Source organism: Seriola aureovittata, chromosome 3 (assembly GCF_021018895.1).
Source record: "Seriola aureovittata isolate HTS-2021-v1 ecotype China chromosome 3, ASM2101889v1, whole genome shotgun sequence".
Lineage (NCBI taxonomy): Eukaryota > Metazoa > Chordata > Actinopteri > Carangiformes > Carangidae > Seriola > Seriola aureovittata.
The window spans coordinates 4,639,746-4,661,297 of NC_079366.1; the positions used below are offsets into that span (position 1 = coordinate 4,639,746).

Consider the following 21,552-nt stretch of genomic DNA (forward strand, 5'->3'; position numbering starts at 1 on the left):
AATTTTGCATGATCAGAAGTACGGTATTATTAACAGCTGAATAATTAGTTGGGAATGGACACAGAGTACATTAGTTGGTCCATCATCACCATCTCCTCATGTTAATGAGGATAACAGACAAACTGTGCACAAAGTGGCTATTAAGTCTTTTCAAGCAGTCATTTGCAGCAGTTTACACTGAAATGATAGTTGCAACACTGATGTCAAGTAGTTTGTTTTAGTGTATATTATAAATATTATCCAATGTTATGCTTGTCATGTATACTATTTCTCAAAATAAGAGCTTTTGAGATTTGATCAGTTCACTGCAGTGTATTGATCAGTTATACTATTGTGTTTGCAAACATTATTAATGGTAATAAAGTTGAATACAGCAATTTATTTAAAATGACTCTCTGTTGAGAGCTGCCAACCAGTTAAAAAGTGTTAGCAGGTTCTAATCCAGTGTTTTCAGATTTAATACTGTACCTTTAAGTTCTCAAAATTTAATGATACTACCACCTACCCTACTTGACCCGTGTGTAATCCGGATTCTGGTCCAAGGTACAGTGTGGGGAAACCCTGTAGTTCTCCAGGCGGCCTGCTGGTGGCGCTGTTGACTGTGAAGTGCAGCACAGACGCCATCTTGAGGACACACCGAACGGTGTTGGTGGTGACTGACAACAATCTCAGGCGCATCATGATGGAATTACTCACCTACAAGTGAAACGGCATCACATCAGTTTCGGGTTGTAGACGTCACGGGGACAGTAGAGGAGCTGGCCGGCGAATGTTCACCGCTTTGGGTTGGGTTTTCCTTTTCAAAGAGAGAGGCTGCGCTGTAGCCTGATGGCCGGCTAGCTGCTCTCTGGACTCCACCGCGGCCTGCACGGGAGGAGGAAGGGTGGTGACGGCGCAAAATGCTCTACCGCTGACTCCCAACAAGACAGTTATCCTACCCAGAGACTCGCTGCGAGTTGGACGACGAGCACGATGCACTTATAGATTTTTTAACGCTCTTAACTTTCCGGTTTTCTGTTGTCTGTAGAGGCTCTGAACGACAGTAAGCGCCGTCTTGCGTACCCCGAATTCCCAGCCTGAGACATGTCATCCAACTGCACCAGCGCAGCGCCTGTCAGCGCTAGCAAAACCAAGACGAAAAAGAAGCATTTTATAGGACAGAAAGTGAAATTATTCCGTGCAAGCGAGCCCATTCTCAGCGTTTTAATGTGGGGTGTCAACCATACGGTAAATACATCTTAAATGTCTTGTTGTCGCTGGCGTGCGGTTTGTTTATGCTGCTGTTTTGATTTAGCTAGCCTGCTAGCTTGTTAGCCAACTGCCCTCAACTGTCAAGCCAGCTTTGATGCTTTCAGTCGCCATGTAATTTGTCTATTTCATGGATATTCGCCAAGTGTTTAGTAGTGTGCTTGGACAGAGATTCGCTGACTGACTGACTGCTGAGCTAGCAGCATCCATACAGTTTACAGTGCACTGCCGCTGCCATGGTAGTTAGCCGCGGTTTGCTGTTCCTGAAGCGTGCGTTTTGCAGCGATTTAAAGTGTATCTGTTAAACACTGCAGCTTTGGCATGATTACCGGAAAATTAACATGTTCATGGCAGATTGTATGGTCTTACTCAAAGCACAGCACGACTATCTCCAGTCATAAATTCTGGATGGTGAAGTGTTTGGGAGCCCAGTCATGATCTGCGGCTGCTGTAGTGCAGGCATGGAGTGGGAGGGGTGTGACAAGCAGCCGGAGCAGCAGGTTACACAGATTTCAGGCTCCACAGCCGCAGACTATTGTTTAAATAAACCTGCTCTGGGCTATCGTTTGCAGCTCCTGTGCTCGTTGCCTGCATCCAGTTGCTGCAGTTCATTCCATCACATCAATTCCCCTATATATAGAACAGAAAATATATCACATTCACTTTTGGCTGAGGCTGCCTATTGCTATGAAAAGCAGAGTGAAGGGCAGATTCGACACCCGGTGATGGATGGAGCGGGATTGCAGTTCGGTTTTTGCCTAAACTGCAATACACCTTCAGCTGTTTTGTCAGACACCCACACTTTGATGCGTGAAAGTTAGTCTCTCCCGTTTGACGGAGAACTGTGTGCAGGGCCGAAACTTTTTGATTTGTTCTGAATGGAAGAGTACTTGGTATCTGCATTACAACAAGGAGTGATTTGTTCCCAAGCGTCTTCTTTTCAGTTCCCTTAAGGTACATCACTGTATGATCAGCATTGTCGGGGACAAATCAATCAACAATATTTCTCTGGTAAACTGACTTCTCTTCTTCTGGTTTTGACTCGCTGTTTGACACACACAAACACACCAGTCAAACATGAAAGTAACTCAAAGATGATTAATTTTCAAAACTGCTGACAGTGACAACAGCCACAGCAGATTTTACACTGTGACTGTGGGAATTTGTGTGTGTGTCTGTATCAAACCATGCTGATTTCTGCAAATAAAATGCAACAACTGAGGAATTAATGAAGCAGCTAATGATATGGTTATCACTGCAGCATCTCCAGTATTCAGTGGGTGAACTTTGGCTGTGGGTGTGTGGGTGCAGCACACAGGCCTGGTGATTTGAGGTGTGGGTGGGAAGCCGATTCAAGACATCAAACAGACTTGTCATCAAAGCACTCTTCTTTCACTCAGAAACTGTATGCATTTTTAATAGTGCCCTAGCTGTGATGCTGGGGGACTTTACTTCCACAAATTGTCACTTGGTGTTAAGGTGATGTACTACACCACCTGTTTGATGCTGTTAATCCTCCATAAAGCAGTTTGATATGTTTTTAAATGTCATGTCAGCAAATAATTGCCCTCTCAGGTACATCACAGCTTTAAGTTAAGGGAGTGTTTGTATTTTACTGCACTTCTCTTTCATTGAAGCCATTTAGCATTATTAAATGACACTTTAACAACAACACACTGAGTCTGATGTTTTTAAAAGACACAATTTGTTCATATAGAAAGCTAAAGTTGAAATAAAATAGTGACATATTTTGTCTTAAAGTTATTGCTCACTTTTTTGATCAATTTAATTTTATTGCACTACTTTTTAGGTCATATAATTAACATTGGCAGCAAAAGTGAAGTGTGGAATAAGATATTTTCTTGTCTTTGGCCATAATTAAGACTCTAAGTTTTTTGTTGTTGTTTATATTCTTGAATCTGGGAGTAAAAGCTTGGAATCAGATCTTTCACTGAAATTAAATATTACTTCAAGCAGCTATTCCACTGGTATAATAGTACATTTCCATGGCAGTAACATTAATACATGATGTGTCTGTTGTTTGTTATGATGTTGTATTTCCTGGCTGTTTGACTCAGCTGTCTCCCTGGTGACAGTGGTATCTCTTCAATCTTTCCCCCCACTTTCCCCTGTGTGGCTGTTGACTTGATTATGTGCAAGGAGAATTTTCTGAAGTGCATCAGTGCGCGCTTTTTCTCTGGACTTGTTTCAGCAGATAAGATCAGTGTCTGGGGCCTAGCAACAGAGGCAAGAAAAACTGTCAGCCGCTCTCTGTTTCCGAAAGTTAATGATTGGTGCTGGTAAACACTCTCATGCAGAGATTTGGCTGCATGTTTACGGGTCACATGAAACTGACAATACATATTGTGTTTAAAAACAGAGGTGTGTTACAGGTAGTCACAGCTCTGTTCTGATTCAAATGCTTCACACAAATCTTTCTCAGTTTGATCTTAATCATATAATGTTGCAGGCAAAGTTTGTTTGAGCATATTTTTACGCTGCGCCCTTATTGAAAAGTCAGTATTACTGCTTTGATTTCTTATCATTCATTGTACCATCTGTTGTATATATCAACTGTTTCCGCTGTTCTTCAGTCTCTTGTCTGATCTCTCGCTCTCTTTCTCACCTCTCTTCCTCAGATTAACGAGTTAAGTAATGTGCCTGTACCAGTAATGCTGATGCCAGATGACTTTAAAGCCTACAGTAAGATCAAAGTGGACAACCACCTATTTAACAAGTAGGTACATCACAGCTTATACACTGTCAGCGCAATCTGTTAAAGGTGCAATCTGTAATCCAGGTGTAAACAAAAAGATCACCCTACCACCAGAGTTCAAAACACCTGCTGTCACTCCCAAAATGACTTGCAGGTTTTTTTTCTTAAAATCATGATGCTACTGTTATAAATGTGATTATATTCACACTGAGCACTTTATTAGGAACACCTGTATGCTTGCTTAGTAATGCAATTTCTGAAGCCACTGATCTCACACACAACAGTCTAAAGTTTAGACTGTGAAAAAGATGTAAAAAACGAAAAAAAAAAAGCATCCAGTGAGCTGCATTTCTGCAGACGGAAATGCCATGGTAACTCAGATAACTACTCTTTACAGTATGGTGAGCAGAAAAGCATCTCAGACTGCACACTTGAGTTGTAGGGGTAGAAATTTGAAAGGCTGCAGTGGGCACAAGATCACCAAAAGTGAACAGTTGAAGACTGGGAAAACGTAGCCTGGTCTGATGAATCTGGATTTCTTCTGAGGCAGCAGATGGTAAGGTCAGAATCTGGTGTCATCATGAAGCCATGGACCCAAGCTGCCTTGTTTCAACATTCCAGACTGGTGGTGATGGTGTAATGGGGTGGGGAATGATTTCTTGGCACTTTGGTCCCTTAATACAAATCAATCATTGTTTGAACGCTGTAGCCTATATGAGTATTGTCGCTGACCATGTGCATCCCTTTATGGCCACAGTTTGCTTTGTTCTAATGGCCCCTTCCATTATGATAAGCGGAAATCATGAAAGCGAGTTCAGTGAACTTCAGTGTCCTTCTCAGTCTCCAGATCTGAAAACATGAGACAATGGAGATATTACTGCAGGGTCAGGTTGTAGTCACAAACAGATTTTTGTCAAAGCTCCGCTTAATTCAGTAGATTTGCAATTCAAATCGTCCTCGTTGCAAAGTAGCAGTAAAGGACTGAAACAGGATGGTGTTTTCTTTAAACCTGTCAGGTTGAGAATAGTAGCCGTTTTTGTCCATTGTACGCTATTTGACCATCACATTGCATTTAGTTTCAACTTCAGAGTCCAGTTGCTTTTTGTTTATGCATTTTATCTGTGTTTGTTGTCATGGTTTGAAGACAATTAATATTGCAGTTTGGTTTTGTCTGTTTGGTGCATGAGGCTTTAAATTGCTTTAAAATGATCAAAGTGAAAATTTCCAGTCTAATTTTACAGCTTTTATATGGAATTAATTTTGTCAAGTCAAGAGAAACTGACTTGACAAACAATGATTATTATCATCAAACACAAAGAAACTTCAGGGAGATTCTGTTTTTTTTTTCTCTTTTTTTTTATTCTTATAACTGTGGCTGATTTGATTTTCATTATAACTTTGCACTCGCCATCTCCTTCGTAGAGATTCAGAGACACGAGTGCCAAATTAAAAATGGCTCTTTGGTCAGAATGGCCACAATTTGAATGAGACCCACGTTTAAGAAAACAGAAATACCCTTTATGCTGGCATCTACTGACACCTTGATGTTGTATGCAGATCAAAATATCTTATCTTTCAAAATTCAGGTTTTTGTCAATTTTGTTTGGTTTGCTGTTAGTTTGTTGTTTTGTGAGCATATATGTCTTAAACACATGCTATCTGCTGCTAGGAATACAAGATGTCCAAAGTAGAAAGAGTCAAAATTAATCATATATGTAAGTTTACTCAGGACATTTATATAGACTTAGTTGACTGAACTAACTGTGACTGAAACTGATTTCAGCACCTAAAGCTATCACGACTAAACAAATGTGTTTGGAAAATGAGCTGATGTGTAGCTGTAAATGTCGACTCTACACTGTGTTATTGTTTGTGCATAATCGAAACAGAAGCAGAAATAAAGCCAACAATTAGTCTTTTTCCTCATTTCCACTAATGAGCCTCTGTGCTCCTGTGTGTCGTGCTGACTGTGTGACTCTCTGTCCCTCCACCGTCAGAGAAAACCTGCCTAGTCGCTTTAAGTTCAAAGAGTACTGTCCCATGGTGTTCAGAAACCTGAGGGAGAGGTTCTGCATCGATGACCAGGACTACCAGGTGAGACACTTGGAGCTAAGAGATACAACAAACTTTAATAAATGAACTCTTGGGGAGTTTGACATTTCTACTTTGAAGTAAGAATGTGTCTGGATGTCTTTTCTTCGACAGAACTCTCTGACGAGGAGCGCCCCTCTCAACAGTGACTCCCAGGGTCGCTTCGGCAACCGCTTCCTGTCCAGCTACGACCACCGCTTTGTAATCAAAACTGTGTCCAGTGAGGACATTGCTGAGATGCACAACATCCTAAAGAAATATCACCAGGTACAGACCCTCCCACACACTTTTGACTCAGTACTTCACTATCATTAATGTGGCTACATGTTGAGAATGAGTGCACTGCAGGTGTTTTCATGTCTAAGTGTTCACTGTTTACATTGAGTTTAAGAGAGAAATGTATGAGCATCAGTCTGTGAAAATAATTAGAAATATGTTTCTTTCACTTGAATCTGGACTCACACACACATGTAAATGATGTAGAAATGATATGACTGTAGAGCAGGGTTATGTCCATCAGTTTTCATTACTGTACATTTCATTCCTCACTCCCACACTTCCTGTTCCTCTCCTCCCTTGATTGTCTCCAGTTTATAGTGGAGTGTCATGGCAACACACTGCTCCCTCAGTTCTTGGGCATGTACAGGCTAACAGTGGATGGGGTGGAGACCTACATGGTGGTGACCCGAAATGTATTCAGCCATCGCCTCACTGTACACCGCAAATATGACCTGAAGGTAGGATATGTAGGTTACCTGTACATGTGTGATGTGAAGCTATTAGAATATGTCTTGGGGGCGGGATTCAAGAAATATTGAGTAAAAAAAATTGTTTTATCATTGTGGTTAAAGGTTTAAAAACTCTGAACTGTGTCAAAGTATAAAAGTATATGGATTTTTTAAAGCAATATATGATAAGTAAATGACAACAATGAAAATTTATGAAAAAAAATAAAGAAATAATCAAAAATAAAATTATGAATAAATATTAAAAGGGAAAACAAAATTTTAATCCATTATTGAATAGGCACCAACAGTTTTCCGCAATCATTTATGTGGAGCCAAATATTTTTACATCTTTCTCTGTTTTATATGATTATAAATTTAGCATTTAAAATTTTTAACGGAACATTAACTGTGAAAGTCTGAAAATCAGCAAATTAATTAATGATAAAACCTGTCTGAAGTTGTAATCATTAGTTGTAGTCTGTTGGAGCACTGCAATTTTAAGTGAAGGTAAAATTTTAAGTTATAAATGATTCACTTTATTGCTTAAATGCCTAATATACTTGTATTTTGCAGCGATCATGGGCCATGTCAGCAGTTGAAAAATGCTGTTATGAAGGAAAAATATGGACTTTGTCTTGTGGTACTTTTTCATGTTAAACCTGGGCGGCAGAGAAAGATGTGAGCAGTTTCCCAGACCTCTGTAGCTTGTTTGCTGGTTTTCAGTCCAGTTGCATTATGGGTAATGTAGGCACCAGGTTTTGATGGAGTACTCTTTTAAAGAAATTTCCTGAAATTTTCATCCTGAATTCAGTTAATTAAAAGCATATAGGACATACGTTAGAGCCTGTACAGTTGTCACAGCTTCAGATTATGGTGTTCACTTCTGTTTGTGTTGTGATTGTTTGACTGTGAGGAAGATATGCCTTGGTCTCGTTTTGCCTATGATGCATCGGGGCACCTGCTTTGCATCACAACTGTTTCATCATTTATGTACAATATTCTGAATGTACCTCTTTAACATGTGGGTAGTGGTCTGTAATAAACAGGGAGTGAATGTTGATTTAAATTTCTTGTCTGACTGACTTAATCAACTGTAAATAGCCTGTTTCGTTTTTTCAGAAGGAGGAAAAGGGCAAATCAGTGACTTTAACTAGGGAAATGTTCATAATCTCATCCTAACCCTAAAATTTAATGGAGATTATAAATACAGCTCATCAGTAAAATTTAAAATAAAATAAAATATTATGGTGCACCGTTTCCAGCAGCTGTGAACACAGCATACAGACTGCACACTTCTTTACCCCCCCTACAAAAAGAGCTTTATTGGACAGGCCTTTCTTGCTGCCAAGTATTCTCTGGAGAAAACCTGAGCTTTCTAACATTGACAGTTTAAAAAAATGCTGAGGATAAGAAGGTAAGATGCTTACAATCCCACTGATGTGTCTGGAGCTGCTTTCAATTAATTCTATTTTTACTCTTATTTTCCCTTGTTTTTAGGGTTCTACAGTCTCAAGGGAAGCCAGCGACAAGGAGAAGGTGTGTTTTATTTCTGTGCAGTAATGGCTGCTGACGTGATGGAACAAAAATAAAAACCCTTAGCTCACCCCAGAGGCAAACCTGTCAAATGACAGCTAAATTAAGTAGTTATAAGCAAGCAGATGTATTTCAGTAGTAACATTTGTACTGCCCTTTGTACTGTGTAAAGCTCAGTTTTTAGACAGTTACTTACTGTCAGTTATTGCAGTGTGACTTCTGCCACTCAGGCAGACCAGGAAACAGTGAAAGACCATTGATTTTGACCTTTATCTCTATGTATTTGGTATAATGTGACTCTTATGAACTGCAATACCAGTTTGCATTGTCTTTATCTATTGATCTCCTTAAATCTTACAGCTATCTCTAATTAGCAACATTACCAAATAAAACTGATATTCTAAATACGGATAACCTTTTTTTGGACATGAAAGTTTCTCCTGTTACTGTTTGATACCATGACACTGTCTCTCTCTTCAGGCTAAAGAACTCCCCACTTTCAAAGACAACGACTTCCTGAATGAAGGCCAGAAGCTACAGATAGGAGATGACAACAAGAAGTACTTTTTGGAGAAGCTAAAAAGGGACGTAGAGGTAAGAAATACACTGCATTCAGAAAGTGTTACATTTTTTTTAGTTTGTTATATTGCACAGTTTGTATGCTAAAATCAAAAAAATCCTTTTTTGTCTTCCCTGAAAGATTGACTATGATGTGTAACTATAAGAAACCCAAGTTGGAGATATGCTAATGAAGCATTGGACTGAATGTTTTCTGGGTGTGTCATATGTGTTTGTCAGTTCTTGGCCACCCTGAAGATCATGGATTACAGTCTCCTAGTGGGTATCCATGATGTGGAGCGGGCAGAGCAGGAGGAGATGGACGTGGAGGGTGTGGGAGAGGAGGAGGAGTACGAGAACGATGGGATGAGTGGAGGCGTGCTTACCGGCTCCTTCGGCACGCCTCCGGACAGCCCCGGAAACCCTCTCAACTGTGGAGGATTCTTCGGCCCCGGGGAGTTCGACCCCTCTGTGGACGTTTACGCAATCAAGAGCCACGACAGTGAGCGTTGTCTTTGACATCCATCTGACATAGTGACCATAGCTGTAGCTTTATATTAAGCACAGGCAGATGAAAATTTGCAAGATACTGTTTTTTCCCTGTTTGTTTATTTCCCTTAAATTCCAGGCAACTATTCTCCATAACAATTAAACTTAATCTTCTTTATTGGCAAAGTCAAGAGTCCTCCAAACAAATGAGTGGAACAGTCAAAGCTGCATGCCCCAAACAATAGTAGTAGAGATGTGCATCACACTAAAGCAAAGAAACAATAGCATGGCAGCTTGTATCACTGTATCTTCAGTTCAAAGTAAAAACTTGTGATTGTTTTTTTCGTGCTTAGGTGCTGTGAAGAAGGAGGTATACTTCATGGCTATCATTGACATCCTCACGCACTATGATGCTAAGAAAAAAGCTGCACATGCTGCCAAAACTGTGAAACACGGGGTGAGTGCAAAGACCAGTTCATGATTTAGCCATTGATGGTTACACATAGAGAAGGAAGAAGTGTTTGTGCAATAATAGATATATAGATAAATAAATATTTTTATAATATTTTACTGGAAACATTCTGAAAAAATAAGCACATGAATGCATATATTTGAAAGTTTTTGTAAATTGTTAAATTCAATGTATTATTATAGAATGCTGTTTTATCACCATCTTTTCATCCAGACAGAGTTTTATTAGATATAGTTGAACTTTTTAATACAGTTTTCGCCTGTGTCTGCTGTGCCCTCCATACCAGCATGCTAACAGTCAGCAAGCTAGCTGGATCCAGTTAGCTTGAACGTACAAAGAGAGAGAGTTTTTGCTCTCCACAAAGTTGTCTTTTTCTGAGAATAGCAACACAGCTGAGGTAACTGAATTAATGAGCTAGCTGCTGCTGCTAACATTGACTCTTAACTTAAATGCTGAGTAAAAGTCCTGAAAGAAAAATAATTTATAACATTATATATGGAATACATTTAGGATTTTTTTATTTTATTTTAAAAGGACCATGTACAGCTTTCAACATAAATGTCTCCATTTGATGCGCCGCACCAGATTGTAACTTCAAGCTAATTTGCATATTGAGTCCCTTGGCAGGTCTGACATGGACTGCTAGATTGACAGAAGAAGAAAGTAAACTGTGATATTATCTGACTGATTAGTAGAACTGGGTGTTAAAATCCCTGGTGTTTCTGCACTGCACTGACTTGAGTTGGGTTGTTCTTGGAGATGACCACTAGATGATGTTGCTACTATTATGACACATTGTCAGTGTCATAATGACATGACATTTTATGGGCATAATGAATAAATGTTAAATTGTAACAAGTATCACCAAATTAATCTTTAATGAAAACAGTTTTATGATGGTCTATAAATATAACAAAGCAAGTGGGATTTTCAAGCTGTGCATTTTGGCTTATGTAGCACAACAAATAATTGTTCCATATATCTCATATTTTCCCTTTTTTGTTGTTTCTCAGGCGGGGGCCGAGATCTCGACGGTGAACCCAGAGCAGTACTCCAAACGATTCTACGAATTCATGTCCAACATCTTATCATAGACTCATCTCCCATCTCCCAGTCCAGCCAGTCACGTCCTGTCATAGATCTGTCAAATGCCACGCACTTATTTCACTTCTCTCTCACCTCAGTGTAGGTTCATCTCCCCCCGGCCTCTCTACTCCCTTAAAAAGAACTGACCAGTATCCTCCCACAGCCAGGACCAGTCTGGCAGGATGGATGTACTGAGCCTGTTACACTCTCTCACAGAAACACACCACCATCTCCTCCCTGGTTCTCTCATCCTCTGCAAGGATAACTTGTGAAGCCCCTCACTGAATTTGGAACAACATCCCGATAATCTCCCTGTCCTTTTTTATTTTATTTATCTGCGCCCCAGTCCTCCTCAGCCATCTTGCTACTCCTCACGCCAGCACGGAAACTGTCTCACTAATGCCTTGAACGAGTGTGTCAGCTTCAGCGGTTAACAGTCCGTTAGTAAAGTCTCTTCGGTTTCTGTTCATGTTGTTGTTGTTCTTATGATTTCTATTAGACAAAAACACACACACACATACACACACGCAGATGTAAACAACACACACTCGCACAGATGCAGAATGGTCAGATTGCATGACAAACTTTTTGACAGTCGCCATCAGGCTTCTCTCTCAGCAGCAAAAAAAAGGACAGCTGATAAATTGGAATGACAGGGGATAAACACATTAATATATAATGGTGTATTAAGTAAATGAATGCAATATCAAAAATGCATGGCTGATGTGTACATGAGACTCCACCAGTAAGTTGAAACATCAAACCACTGAAAATTAGCATCTGAGTGTTATGACTAAAACAAAAAACTAGAAAAAAAATTGGTGTTTGAATGTTACGTTGCCATATTGTTTTTGAATATTTTTGAAATTTTAACCGTGAGCTTGGTGGAGGTCGGTCTAAGAGAAAAAAAAATTGACATTAAAAGGGGAATTCTGCAGCAAATACTTGTTTTATTACCATGAGGATCATTTTTATATCTTGTTTACATTAATGTAGCAATTTTGTGTTTGTATACAGTATTGTTTTGTTACCAACAGACATTAGAAAAAAAGGTTACTTGAAAATGATTCATTGCATATTAAAGGGAGTTTTATCTTGTTTTTGTTGTTTGGCTTTGCTCATTTCTCCAGTGACTGTTCATCTATCTATCCATCATCATATCTACATCCAGACTAAGCTTTTCATCCAGGTATTTAAATTTAATATATCCTTTATCCCACCTTGTCTATTTATTTTGGCAATATGTTTGAAAAAGTATCCTTGGCCTCAGCTTGGTGTGTTTGGATGCTGCAGGACAAGTTAAATGTGAAAGCTCATTCACCTTGAAAATAGTCATTTGACATGAAGAAAATTTTTTTTAGATCACACGATCTCCATGACAACTGAGAAAGCATCATCCCCTCCAGAAGACCATTAGATAGATAAATAGATAGATATTTTATTTATCCCTTAGGGGAAATTCAAGAATGAGATGCAGTTGAAAGCACCAGAAAAAGGTACTGAGAGGTACGACTCATGAATAGTAAAGAAAACTTTGTAAAATTGGTGAAATACTGTTTTAAGTTTAAATTTCCTTTTAATAATTCTTTCATTTTATTTATCTAAGTATGTGTGTAATACTCCAGTTTTGTTTTACTGACAATACCACCGAAACACAGAATGATGTTTATCACCATGTGGTTTGTGGTTAGTAATCCTGGATGACAGGGGACATTTGAATTCACTAGCCTGCGTCCAAGCAAAATTAATGAGAAAAAAACTTTAAAATCCTTTTGACCCTGTGTTGTCAGTTGTAAACACAACCCTGACATTGGGACTGGCCCTTAAAGATTTTCTTTGACAAAATGTCACAGATCATAGCGTGCATAGTTATAAAGACAACTGCATGCCTCTGTAGTGAGTCATTAGTCTGGTGCCACATAAACCATGAAAACTTCAGTTAACGAACTTTCAACACTATAGCTACTTATGTCTGTAACAACACAATGCATTAAGTGTCATCTAAACCAACAATCATCACCTTGGATCACATATTAAATCCAGTTGTCAAATATGACACCTTGGTTTGGTGCAGACAGAAGTTCTTAACATGACAGGAATCAAATTCACTGTTTAAACCTAAGTTTATTGAACTATATCAATAAGAAAAAAAGAGTACAAGCATTGTTTATTATTTTTATACAAAACGTGTTGGTCAAGTGTGGGAAGAAAACAGAAGGCCTAGTCCATCCTGGCCTTCAGGGTTCGTGTGGTGATCTTGTCTTTCTCACTGACAAAGAGAAGAAAAGGCTGTCAATCACTGCAAACCTGTCATTCCACCTCACCCTAACTCATACATACCGTGCTTGTTATTACTATACTTACATGACATGTACAACTACTCCCATGCCAGACACCGCATCCCTGTCAACTGCGTTCAACATCGCCTGGGAGATGGTCTCAAACAGATCGTCTGGTTCCTGCGTAATCAAACACATTTCTCAAAATTAAGTCATGAATTTTAACTAACATTAACTAAGGAACATCTGTGGCCAGAGTGGTTGAAACCTTGGTACACCTCACACATTGTAAAGAGAAGCCGTGTCAATTAGCCTCTCTGTCTCAAATGGCATATACAGACAATAGATAGGGACAATTAACTGTACTGAAACAGTCGTTGACTGTAGAAACAATCCTATCTAACCTTGTAACTCTTTCCCAAAATGTTAGGCCTATATCTGTCAACTTTTCACTTACTACATATGGAAATGAATGCTAATTTAATTTAAAAGTACAAAAACGTACACATTAGGTACCTCATTAGCATGAAGAACACTGCAAACTTCTTATATGTAAAATTAGGGTAATACTCATCTACACATGTATAAACTGATACTAACTGTTGTTTAGCATCCAGCAACCAACCCACAGGTGTGACAGTGACTTCAGACTTCACACACTACTTACCATGTCCGGCTCCCACAAAGATTCACACATGCCGTACATCTGCTCTGAGCAGGTGCCGCTCACAACAAAGTCTTCTGTCACCATGGGGCAGCCAATCAAATCCAGGGAGCAGATGAATGGCTCCAAGGTTTTGGGATCTAGTCCTGCAATCACAGGCTCGATGTAGTACGGCCCAAACCTAATGAGAGGATCAGACATTAAGTACACTGTCCTTTACCTTAGAGTGGGAAGATCTAAAATTAAGTTCAACTCACTCACCTCCTTTCATACAACAGGTTGGAGACCATGCTCATGAAGGTCTTGGGCTTGATCTGGCGACCCTCCTTCAGCTCATACAGGTTTAGTCTAAATTTAAGCCTCTGGGATCTACACACAATGCAAAGACGTGCAGTTAGCATCAGTGTTATCAAAGAGATGCTACATATGCATCAGTCCTGATACATTCTACATTGGATATTACTGCAATTATCAATAAAGTTGACTACTGTTAACTGTGTTGCAATGAACTTGGGCTCCAGGCTAAATTTGTGTGTGTTGGTACCATTATTTAAGGTCTGAAAGTTGTCACTCATTTTGTAAAGCTTCAAAGAAAACTTGTCATTATGCCCTGGAGGTGAAAGAACCACTCTGTCACATTGACAGAAAAATAAATTGAGGTTGTAGACACTTACACTGTCTGAACATCAGTGGCCAGTCCAGCAAGCCCAATGTACAGCCTCTCTCCCATAGGGAAGATCTTCTGGAAATCTGTGGTGACCATCTGAGCCTGAATGCCAAATCTCCGGTCTGCTGCTATCGCCACGCAGTTCTTCCCTCGCATGGCCATGACAGCCCCTCCATTATAGTTCATAATAGACTGGATGAAGACAAAAAAAGAGAGCAGTATGTCAGTCAGTGCAGAATCAATTAATAGTTCGATTGATTAGTCTGTTGACAGAAACTTCTCAGCAACAGTTCTGATGTATCAATTCATTGTTAAACTAAATTTAAGCTAAATGACAAAATAAGAAATTTAAATATGTAAATTTGAGCTCTAAGGGATTGTAATAAGTATTTCTCTTTTTACTGATATTTTATTGCAAGTTGGTTAATTGAGAAAAGAACAGATATATTCATTGATAAAAAAACATACTTGTGAGGCAAAGCCCTACTATGAAACATAAGGATGAATAACAATTCTACAATAAGAACCTCAAAAAAATACACACACTTAAGTACTATAAGATATTTGTCCACAAAATGATATATGTGTAAAATGTTCATTACTTTACTTTTCATTTATCATATATTTACAAGCAAAAAAAGCATGTCAATTTCATTATTTCTAACCAACGTGCAGAAGTTATTCAAACTAACGAAAACTAGAACTAACAAAACAAATAACAGTAAAATCAGAGGTGTGGTGTTGGTACATAAACAATGGACATAAATTTCAATCGTAAAAATAATTGTAAATTATGTTTATATGAAATAAAACAACGTTAATGATTTTTGCAGATTGCAGATATGTTAGTTTGCTGCTGACAGTAGTTAACAAGCTTCAGCTCATCAATTTGACAGCTTCTGATCATACGTTGGCTGATGAAACAAACTTAAAAACAACAACTGTTTAAATCAATTGCAATAACAGTTATAAAAGCAAAAGTGAATCCAGGAAGCAACATAATGTACGAAATACAACGTTAGCTCATGTGCGTAAGTACTTAGCTTTATGGCTAATGCCGGCCACTGTTATATTCCTATTATTCTGTCTTGTTAACTGAAACATTACTTAAAAATTACGTAACCTAAGGACGGTGTGCTAATTTGTAAAAACCTAGCGTTAAATCCGTTTCCAGAGGATTTAAACTAACTTAAAAAAGCATGTTAAAGATATATATGAGCTAACAACATTAGCTTAACCGAGCTCTTATTACTGTTAGCCTTATTAACTCATTTTTAAACCATTCCACATAACATACTGTACACATATGATCTATGTATGATGTTCTTACCATTGTGAAGGTGTTGTAGTATATTTCTAACTGAGGACTTGCAAACACTTCTCAGCTTTTAAAAACCACTGCTAGCTTCCCACAGTGACTACACGATTTAGAAACACAGAAATTTGACTAACTTGCTTTTACAACGTCATCGCTTGCACAAGGGTGATTGGCTGGATGAACGTTAAGTCGGTGCAGAGCGCCACTGTCATTGGGTGATATGGGCGGTGTTGAACGGTGCAGGCATAGTTTGGTTGAGGCGTGTTAAAGTGAAATTAAAACCGGGAGGTTTTTCTTGAAAATGCTAGTGCTGTGCTGTCACTGCCAATTTCTGTCCCCTGTGGATCCTCACTGGGTTATTGTTATTTTTATCGATTCACGTTTCTGTTGTTTTTCTGCTCAGCGAATAATAATGAATGACAATACCAAAAAAGGACTATCCTACTTCGTACTATCCTTCCCCAAACGGTATCAAAACTTATTCAGTTAGTACAAATATTTAGCTAACAGGGCAACCACCTGTTCATATTACCCCAACTGTAACCACTAAATTCAATAAACGAGTTACAATGAATTCTGACAAAATCCTGTCTATTCTTAATGATATAAATCCTACTTCTGAAGATTTTTACTATACTTATTTGAAGTATCATTATCTTCATATCCTGATGAGAACAGCTCTCCTGTTCAAAATTTTGCAAGATGAGCTCTGTCATATCAGGTCTGGCACATGCAACCACACTGAAGTTATTTTATGTAACCTGGAGATGTTCCATTGATTATGATGGTGTTGATGTGAAGTTTATGCTTTAAGGTTTGTTTTATTGAGCAGAATCAGAATGACAGAGTGAAGATACAGGTTTGTTTTAAAAAGAAAAAACAAGTAATGGAGCTCTAGAAATATGCTTTTATTCCAGTTGCTACACACAGGATTACATCAAGTAACAATGATATATATTACAAAAACCTTTTGAGACAAAAGCGGGTCTATTATACTGTAAAAACAAAAGTAGTATACTATACAGAGTTCAGACAATATGAACCTTAAAGGGGTACTGGCTTACTAGAATATAACTAGAACTGATCAGCCCTGATAGACTGTTTGCATTTGTCTGAAATATAAATTATGGTCCCAGTGTGGAATTTGCTTTTCAAAGTAAAAGCAACACGATTCCCTGTTTGAATTCCACACCATCCATCCTTCTGCCTCAGTACATTAGAGACAGATAAACGAGGTGATAACACACTCTTTACAAGTGTAACCAATCAGTTCATGCACTGTGTGATAAAAGTGTTGTCTTCATCTCTTCATGAAGTTATCCAAGGAGGCTGGTGTCCTCTGAATGGAGTGGATATTCCTCTTCACTCTGTCTTCTAAGGAAGAGCTGGCAGCACTCTCCAACTTCATGTTACTGCAAGAGAGAAAGGCGTAGTGTTACTGAAGCTGGAAATTAGCTGGAAACAAGAAAGATCAAAAGCAGGTAAAGATTATTACTGTGTTTAAAACAGAACAAGAGACATGAGTGCCAAAGCATCACACCTTCATGTTGCTCTGAAACTTACTGGATGAAGCCAGCATGGCGGTCATGCTTGGTGTTTTGTTCCCGCTGCCTTTCCTGCTCGTCTTGCCTCTTGTATCTCTTCACATTATTCTCCCTGTCCTCCTCCCTCTGCTTGGCCTCGTCCATCATCTCCCTCCTCTTTCGCTCCAGGTCATCTGCAGAGAGCTTCCTACGCCAGGCAGAAAAAATAACTGTGAAAAATTACTGGAATCGATTCAGTGAGAGCATCAATTAATGCACTGAGTAACAGATTACTACTCAAACAGCATTTTCTGATTACGTTATCCCAAATAACATAGTCAGAAAAGTACAAATTAACACAAGTGGAGAAATTAAACTTTTGTTGCAGTGGCATTTTGTACATTTCTAGGGCTTCATCAGTCTATGATTACTCTACCAGAATTTCCACTGCATTTTGAGACAGTTTGCTTGGCGACACATGCTCATACACTTTAAATCTACTTGTATTTACAGCTTTGAAAACAATAAGCTCTGATTGCACAAAATATGCATATAACATGGTAGTACGTTAAAGAGAGGATTTGAGATTGACCACTAACATTGTAATAATAGCAAAATGGTAATATGAATCGCATAATTTCCTCTGCATGTAATTATTTTAACCAAAATACTGTGTAATTCAGTATTTTTACTATAGCCATTCATTTGGCATGATCAATGACTGTACAAGTGCAGTGTATATACTTTCTGAAGAGCTGTGAACTCATACTTGGACACGTTGTTCCTCTGTCTCTGGTAACGCTCTCTCTGGGGGCTGGAAGCTCTGGGCTCGACCTTCCTGTCGCTTCTGTGTGAGGAAGAGGAGGAGGAGTGATTGTCCCTATAGTGCCTGTGAGGCGATCTAGAGCGGCTCCTCTCACGGCGTCCCGAGTAATTGGACGGAGCTGAGGACTGGTGATATCTGCCAGCAGGGAGCTGAGAGGAAAAAAGAAAATGTTAGGACTTAAACAGGTCCTGGTCCAGTGAGAAATGAATCGTTAAAATCACAGGTTACATCTCTGCTTCTTACTGACCTGTAGCCCGTAGCCTTGAATATGATGGGAACGAGCCTTGGTGTCTGCTGAGGAGTCATCTCGTGAATGTGACCTTAAAATAGACCGAAGACGATAATTAAAACAATTAAGACTTAACTAATTAATTGAATGTCCTCCATGTGCCAAAACATGCCAACATGGTCTTTACCATATGTAATTTACTGTGCTCGTTGAGCACACATAAATCACATATATACTGTATGTTCCAGTTATTTCTTAAACAAGCTCCTTACATACCTGTGTTTTTTCTCAGCTTCCTCGTCTGAGCTTGAACTTGAACTCCTTCTCTTGTGCTTCTTCTCCTTCCTCCTCTCTTTGTCTCCTTTCTTCTCCTTTTTGTCCTTCTTCCTCTTCTTTTTCTTGTCTTTCTTGTCAAGATTCTGGCGCAGCTGTGAGAGAACCAACTCATGTTTTACCATAAAAAACAAATCCTCTCTTTTCTAACACAACTGTATTTGTCTTTTGAGAATTTAGTTAGAACATTGCTGAAAAATGCCAAGAAGGCCAACACATGAAAATACATCTATCTAAAAGAACTTTTGTAGAAAGTTCAAACATCTTAAAAGGGTTAGGGGTAGGATTAGGGTTAGCCCTAACCCTACAAATGCCAACATTAAAATACATTTTCCATAATTCTCATCAAAACAGTAATTTTACCATTTCTTTGATCCTCTTCATCTTCACTGGATTAGTCAAGACTTCCCTCTTCTTTTCTTCCTCACGTTTCCTTAACAACACAGACAAAATATAAACTAATTTGCCACAATTAAGTACCATTCCAGTACAAATTACATGAAACTTACCTGATTTCAAAGAGGGGGTCTTCCCTGATCTTGGCAGCCAGGTCGAGGCTGGAGGCTGGGGTGGTGGGGTTGAAGATAGACCCAGGCAGGAGGCCAGTCTCAGCTGATGGGCCGCTCTCTGGCTCCTCGTATTGGTCGGTAATCTGCTTGTCAACGGGACGTCCCAGCAGATACTCATCTCTGGACACCTGACCTGCAGGGCCCTGGTACATCCAGTCCAGGCGATCATCCTTCTTTCTGTCATCATACCAAAAATACAACATGACTTGGATGCTACACTTTTGTCTTAACCACCAAAACATTGTCCTTGATAATCTGAGAGAGAACTAACTTGATGGCACCACTGTCCTCTGCATATTTCGTCATTTCTTCTCGGGCTCGTTCCTCTTTCAGCTCTTTCTGGAGCTCCTCAATCTTCTTGCGTTCAGCCTCATATTTCTGTTCAGCTTTCCAAACACGCTCAATGTTTTTCATAGTCTGGGGATGCCAGCTCTTTTTCAGGTTCTGGCAGAAGACAAGGAAAACAAATGTTATCTTTAGAGTACAAAATTATTTTGAATGGGTTTAACAATAGACAGAATGAGTAAAAACGTCTGAAAGCATTCATTCGGTAACGGCAGATTTGAATGAACATGTTTCCCTACTTGTTGGCAATAATGATATGGCCTAATAATAATAATAATAATCATCATCATCATCATCATCATCTACTAGGAATTGATAACATCGTCAGGTGTATTCAGCACAGTTTCAAAACAAATCTAATGCTCAGTCACTTATGCTAACATTAAGCTACTGCAAACTAAAGTCGGTAGACTGTTTTACGTTAGTAGTAGCTATGAAAATATCTACTCCTCATAAGATGAGTACGAAATGCTAAACTGAACTTCAGCTCGAAACAATTCCCAATAGATATTTACTTGTGTTGTAAGGGCTGTGTAGTAACCAATAATGAAACAAATATCTTTAAATACCCATATTCTAAATGAAGTTTGTTATTATCACTTTCTATACCGGAGAAAGCGTCTATCGTGGATGAGATAGGTCAAACTTACCAGATCACCGCCCCCCATCTTGAAAAATTCGTCGTTTCAGTCCAACAAGAAATGATACTAGACAAGTTTGTCCTTTAACGATGAAAGGTGGAACAGTGAAAGTTTAAGGCTAGCTAGAAAATGGAGCTACCGAAGATTGTGTGTGATGTTTTTAAAGTACTTCCGGTTTTGTGTGATTCACATTCCGGTTCCAGCTCATGTTGCCTTCGCGTGCCCAGCGTAAGCTCCGACATTACAGACGTACCGTCGTGGAGACAGTTAAGGATATGACCAGAGACAGTAGAGAAAAGTGTAGAGGATCTTTGATATGACTCAACAGGACTTGGTGGTGGTTTTGGTTACAATAACCACAGTTATACACATTTAGTTGTACAGAAATACATGTAATTGAACTAGTAGTTTAACTATATTTATGACTAACTTTCTGGTTGTTCAACTAGTTCATAGTTATTCAAGTATTTGGATTACCTAAAGTCAGCAACTGGACCCTGAAGGCCACGGATTCAGAAACGCTTTACTCGGTGGTTCCTTGATTTTTTGGTTTGTAACCCATTAAAACAAAGCATGTGGTTTTAATGTGGACATAAGTTATTAGCAGTTTCACCACACAGGCGTTTGTCGTCAGTTCCATTTGAATGCGTTTTATAGGCCCGAAGAGGTGAAAGTAAAAAAAATGCATCAGAGCAAAAGTCAGGGAAAAAATGTGTAACAAATATATATTTTTGGTTTCTTATTCCTTTAATCATCTTCTGACCACACCAATTCATTTTGGGATCCCACGGGCTGTCCAGAATCCACATGGAGACCAATGGTTTAACTATTGCATTAAAAACAACCAAGAATAATTATAATGCAGAATAACCACTTCTGATCGTACAGAAGAGAAAATTTTGGTACTGTGGACAGGCTCTAAAACATACAAAACTACTTCTACTAGGTAGATTAGTTGTAGTTGTAGTAGAGATGGAAGCTAATGGGGATCCAAATAAACAATAAACAACAATAAACTACTATACATAATACTACTAATACTTATAAGAGTAATAATTATGATGATGATCAGGGAGGAAAGTAACAAAGTAGGCTACATTTACTTCACTATCTGTACTTTACTTGCATATAATTTTTTTTTTTTTTTTTTACAAACTTATGACTTTTACTCCACTACACTTATAAGACAAATATTGTACTTTTTACTCCACTACATTTCTATGAAGTTCTTGTTACT

The 21,552-nt window shown here is 38.8% G+C and overlaps 3 protein-coding genes across 3 annotated transcripts; 1 reads left to right on the forward strand and 2 right to left on the reverse strand.

Moving 5' to 3' along the window:
• The first annotated feature begins 607 nt into the window (after positions 1 to 607).
• LOC130166320 (phosphatidylinositol 5-phosphate 4-kinase type-2 beta) lies at positions 608 to 12,019 on the forward strand. Its single transcript, XM_056371864.1, has 10 exons — positions 608 to 1,227; positions 3,888 to 3,985; positions 5,962 to 6,058; positions 6,170 to 6,322; positions 6,646 to 6,792; positions 8,281 to 8,319; positions 8,797 to 8,910; positions 9,115 to 9,376; positions 9,717 to 9,820; positions 10,849 to 12,019. The coding sequence occupies exons 1-10, from the start codon at positions 1,084 to 1,086 to the stop codon at positions 10,927 to 10,929; spliced, it is 1,239 nt and encodes a 412-aa protein (XP_056227839.1). The 5' UTR covers positions 608 to 1,083; the 3' UTR covers positions 10,930 to 12,019.
• A 1,006-nt stretch (positions 12,020 to 13,025) lies between these two features.
• psmb3 (proteasome 20S subunit beta 3) lies at positions 13,026 to 16,020 on the reverse strand. Its single transcript, XM_056371865.1, has 6 exons — positions 15,862 to 16,020; positions 14,539 to 14,723; positions 14,126 to 14,233; positions 13,868 to 14,045; positions 13,286 to 13,380; positions 13,026 to 13,190 (listed from the first exon to the last, which is right to left on the reverse strand). The coding sequence occupies exons 1-6, from the start codon at positions 15,862 to 15,864 to the stop codon at positions 13,142 to 13,144; spliced, it is 618 nt and encodes a 205-aa protein (XP_056227840.1). The 5' UTR covers positions 15,865 to 16,020; the 3' UTR covers positions 13,026 to 13,141.
• Positions 16,021 to 16,736: 716 nt separating this feature from the next.
• Positions 16,737 to 20,487, reverse strand: cwc25 (CWC25 spliceosome associated protein homolog). Its single transcript, XM_056371907.1, has 9 exons — positions 20,325 to 20,487; positions 19,601 to 19,773; positions 19,270 to 19,506; positions 19,124 to 19,193; positions 18,704 to 18,855; positions 18,446 to 18,518; positions 18,142 to 18,347; positions 17,413 to 17,580; positions 16,737 to 17,261 (listed from the first exon to the last, which is right to left on the reverse strand). The coding sequence occupies exons 1-9, from the start codon at positions 20,340 to 20,342 to the stop codon at positions 17,150 to 17,152; spliced, it is 1,209 nt and encodes a 402-aa protein (XP_056227882.1). The 5' UTR covers positions 20,343 to 20,487; the 3' UTR covers positions 16,737 to 17,149.
• Between the last annotated feature and the right edge of the window lie 1,065 nt (positions 20,488 to 21,552).

What these genes read in the sequence shown, in the direction of transcription:
- LOC130166320 (XM_056371864.1), top strand. Translation starts at nt 1,084, where the DNA reads ATGTCATCCAACTGCACCAGCGCAGCGCCTGTCAGCGCTAGCAAAACC. An exon ending in GACAACCACCTATTTAACAA is followed by an intron (nt 3,986 to 5,961) that starts GTAGGTACATCA and finishes CTCCACCGTCAG; the next exon opens with AGAAAACCTGCCTAGTCGCT. An exon ending in TCCTAAAGAAATATCACCAG is followed by an intron (nt 6,323 to 6,645) that starts GTACAGACCCTC and finishes GATTGTCTCCAG; the next exon opens with TTTATAGTGGAGTGTCATGG.
- cwc25 (XM_056371907.1), bottom strand. An exon ending in GACCCCCTCTTTGAAATCAG is followed by an intron (nt 19,194 to 19,269) that starts GTAAGTTTCATG and finishes TGTGTTGTTAAG; the next exon opens with GAAACGTGAGGAAGAAAAGA. An exon ending in TTCAAGGCTACGGGCTACAG is followed by an intron (nt 18,348 to 18,445) that starts GTCAGTAAGAAG and finishes TTTTCCTCTCAG; the next exon opens with CTCCCTGCTGGCAGATATCA.
- psmb3 (XM_056371865.1), bottom strand. An exon ending in GCCACTGATGTTCAGACAGT is followed by an intron (nt 14,234 to 14,538) that starts GTAAGTGTCTAC and finishes CATTGTGTGTAG; the next exon opens with ATCCCAGAGGCTTAAATTTA. An exon ending in AACCTGTTGTATGAAAGGAG is followed by an intron (nt 14,046 to 14,125) that starts GTGAGTGAGTTG and finishes TCCTCTCATTAG; the next exon opens with GTTTGGGCCGTACTACATCG.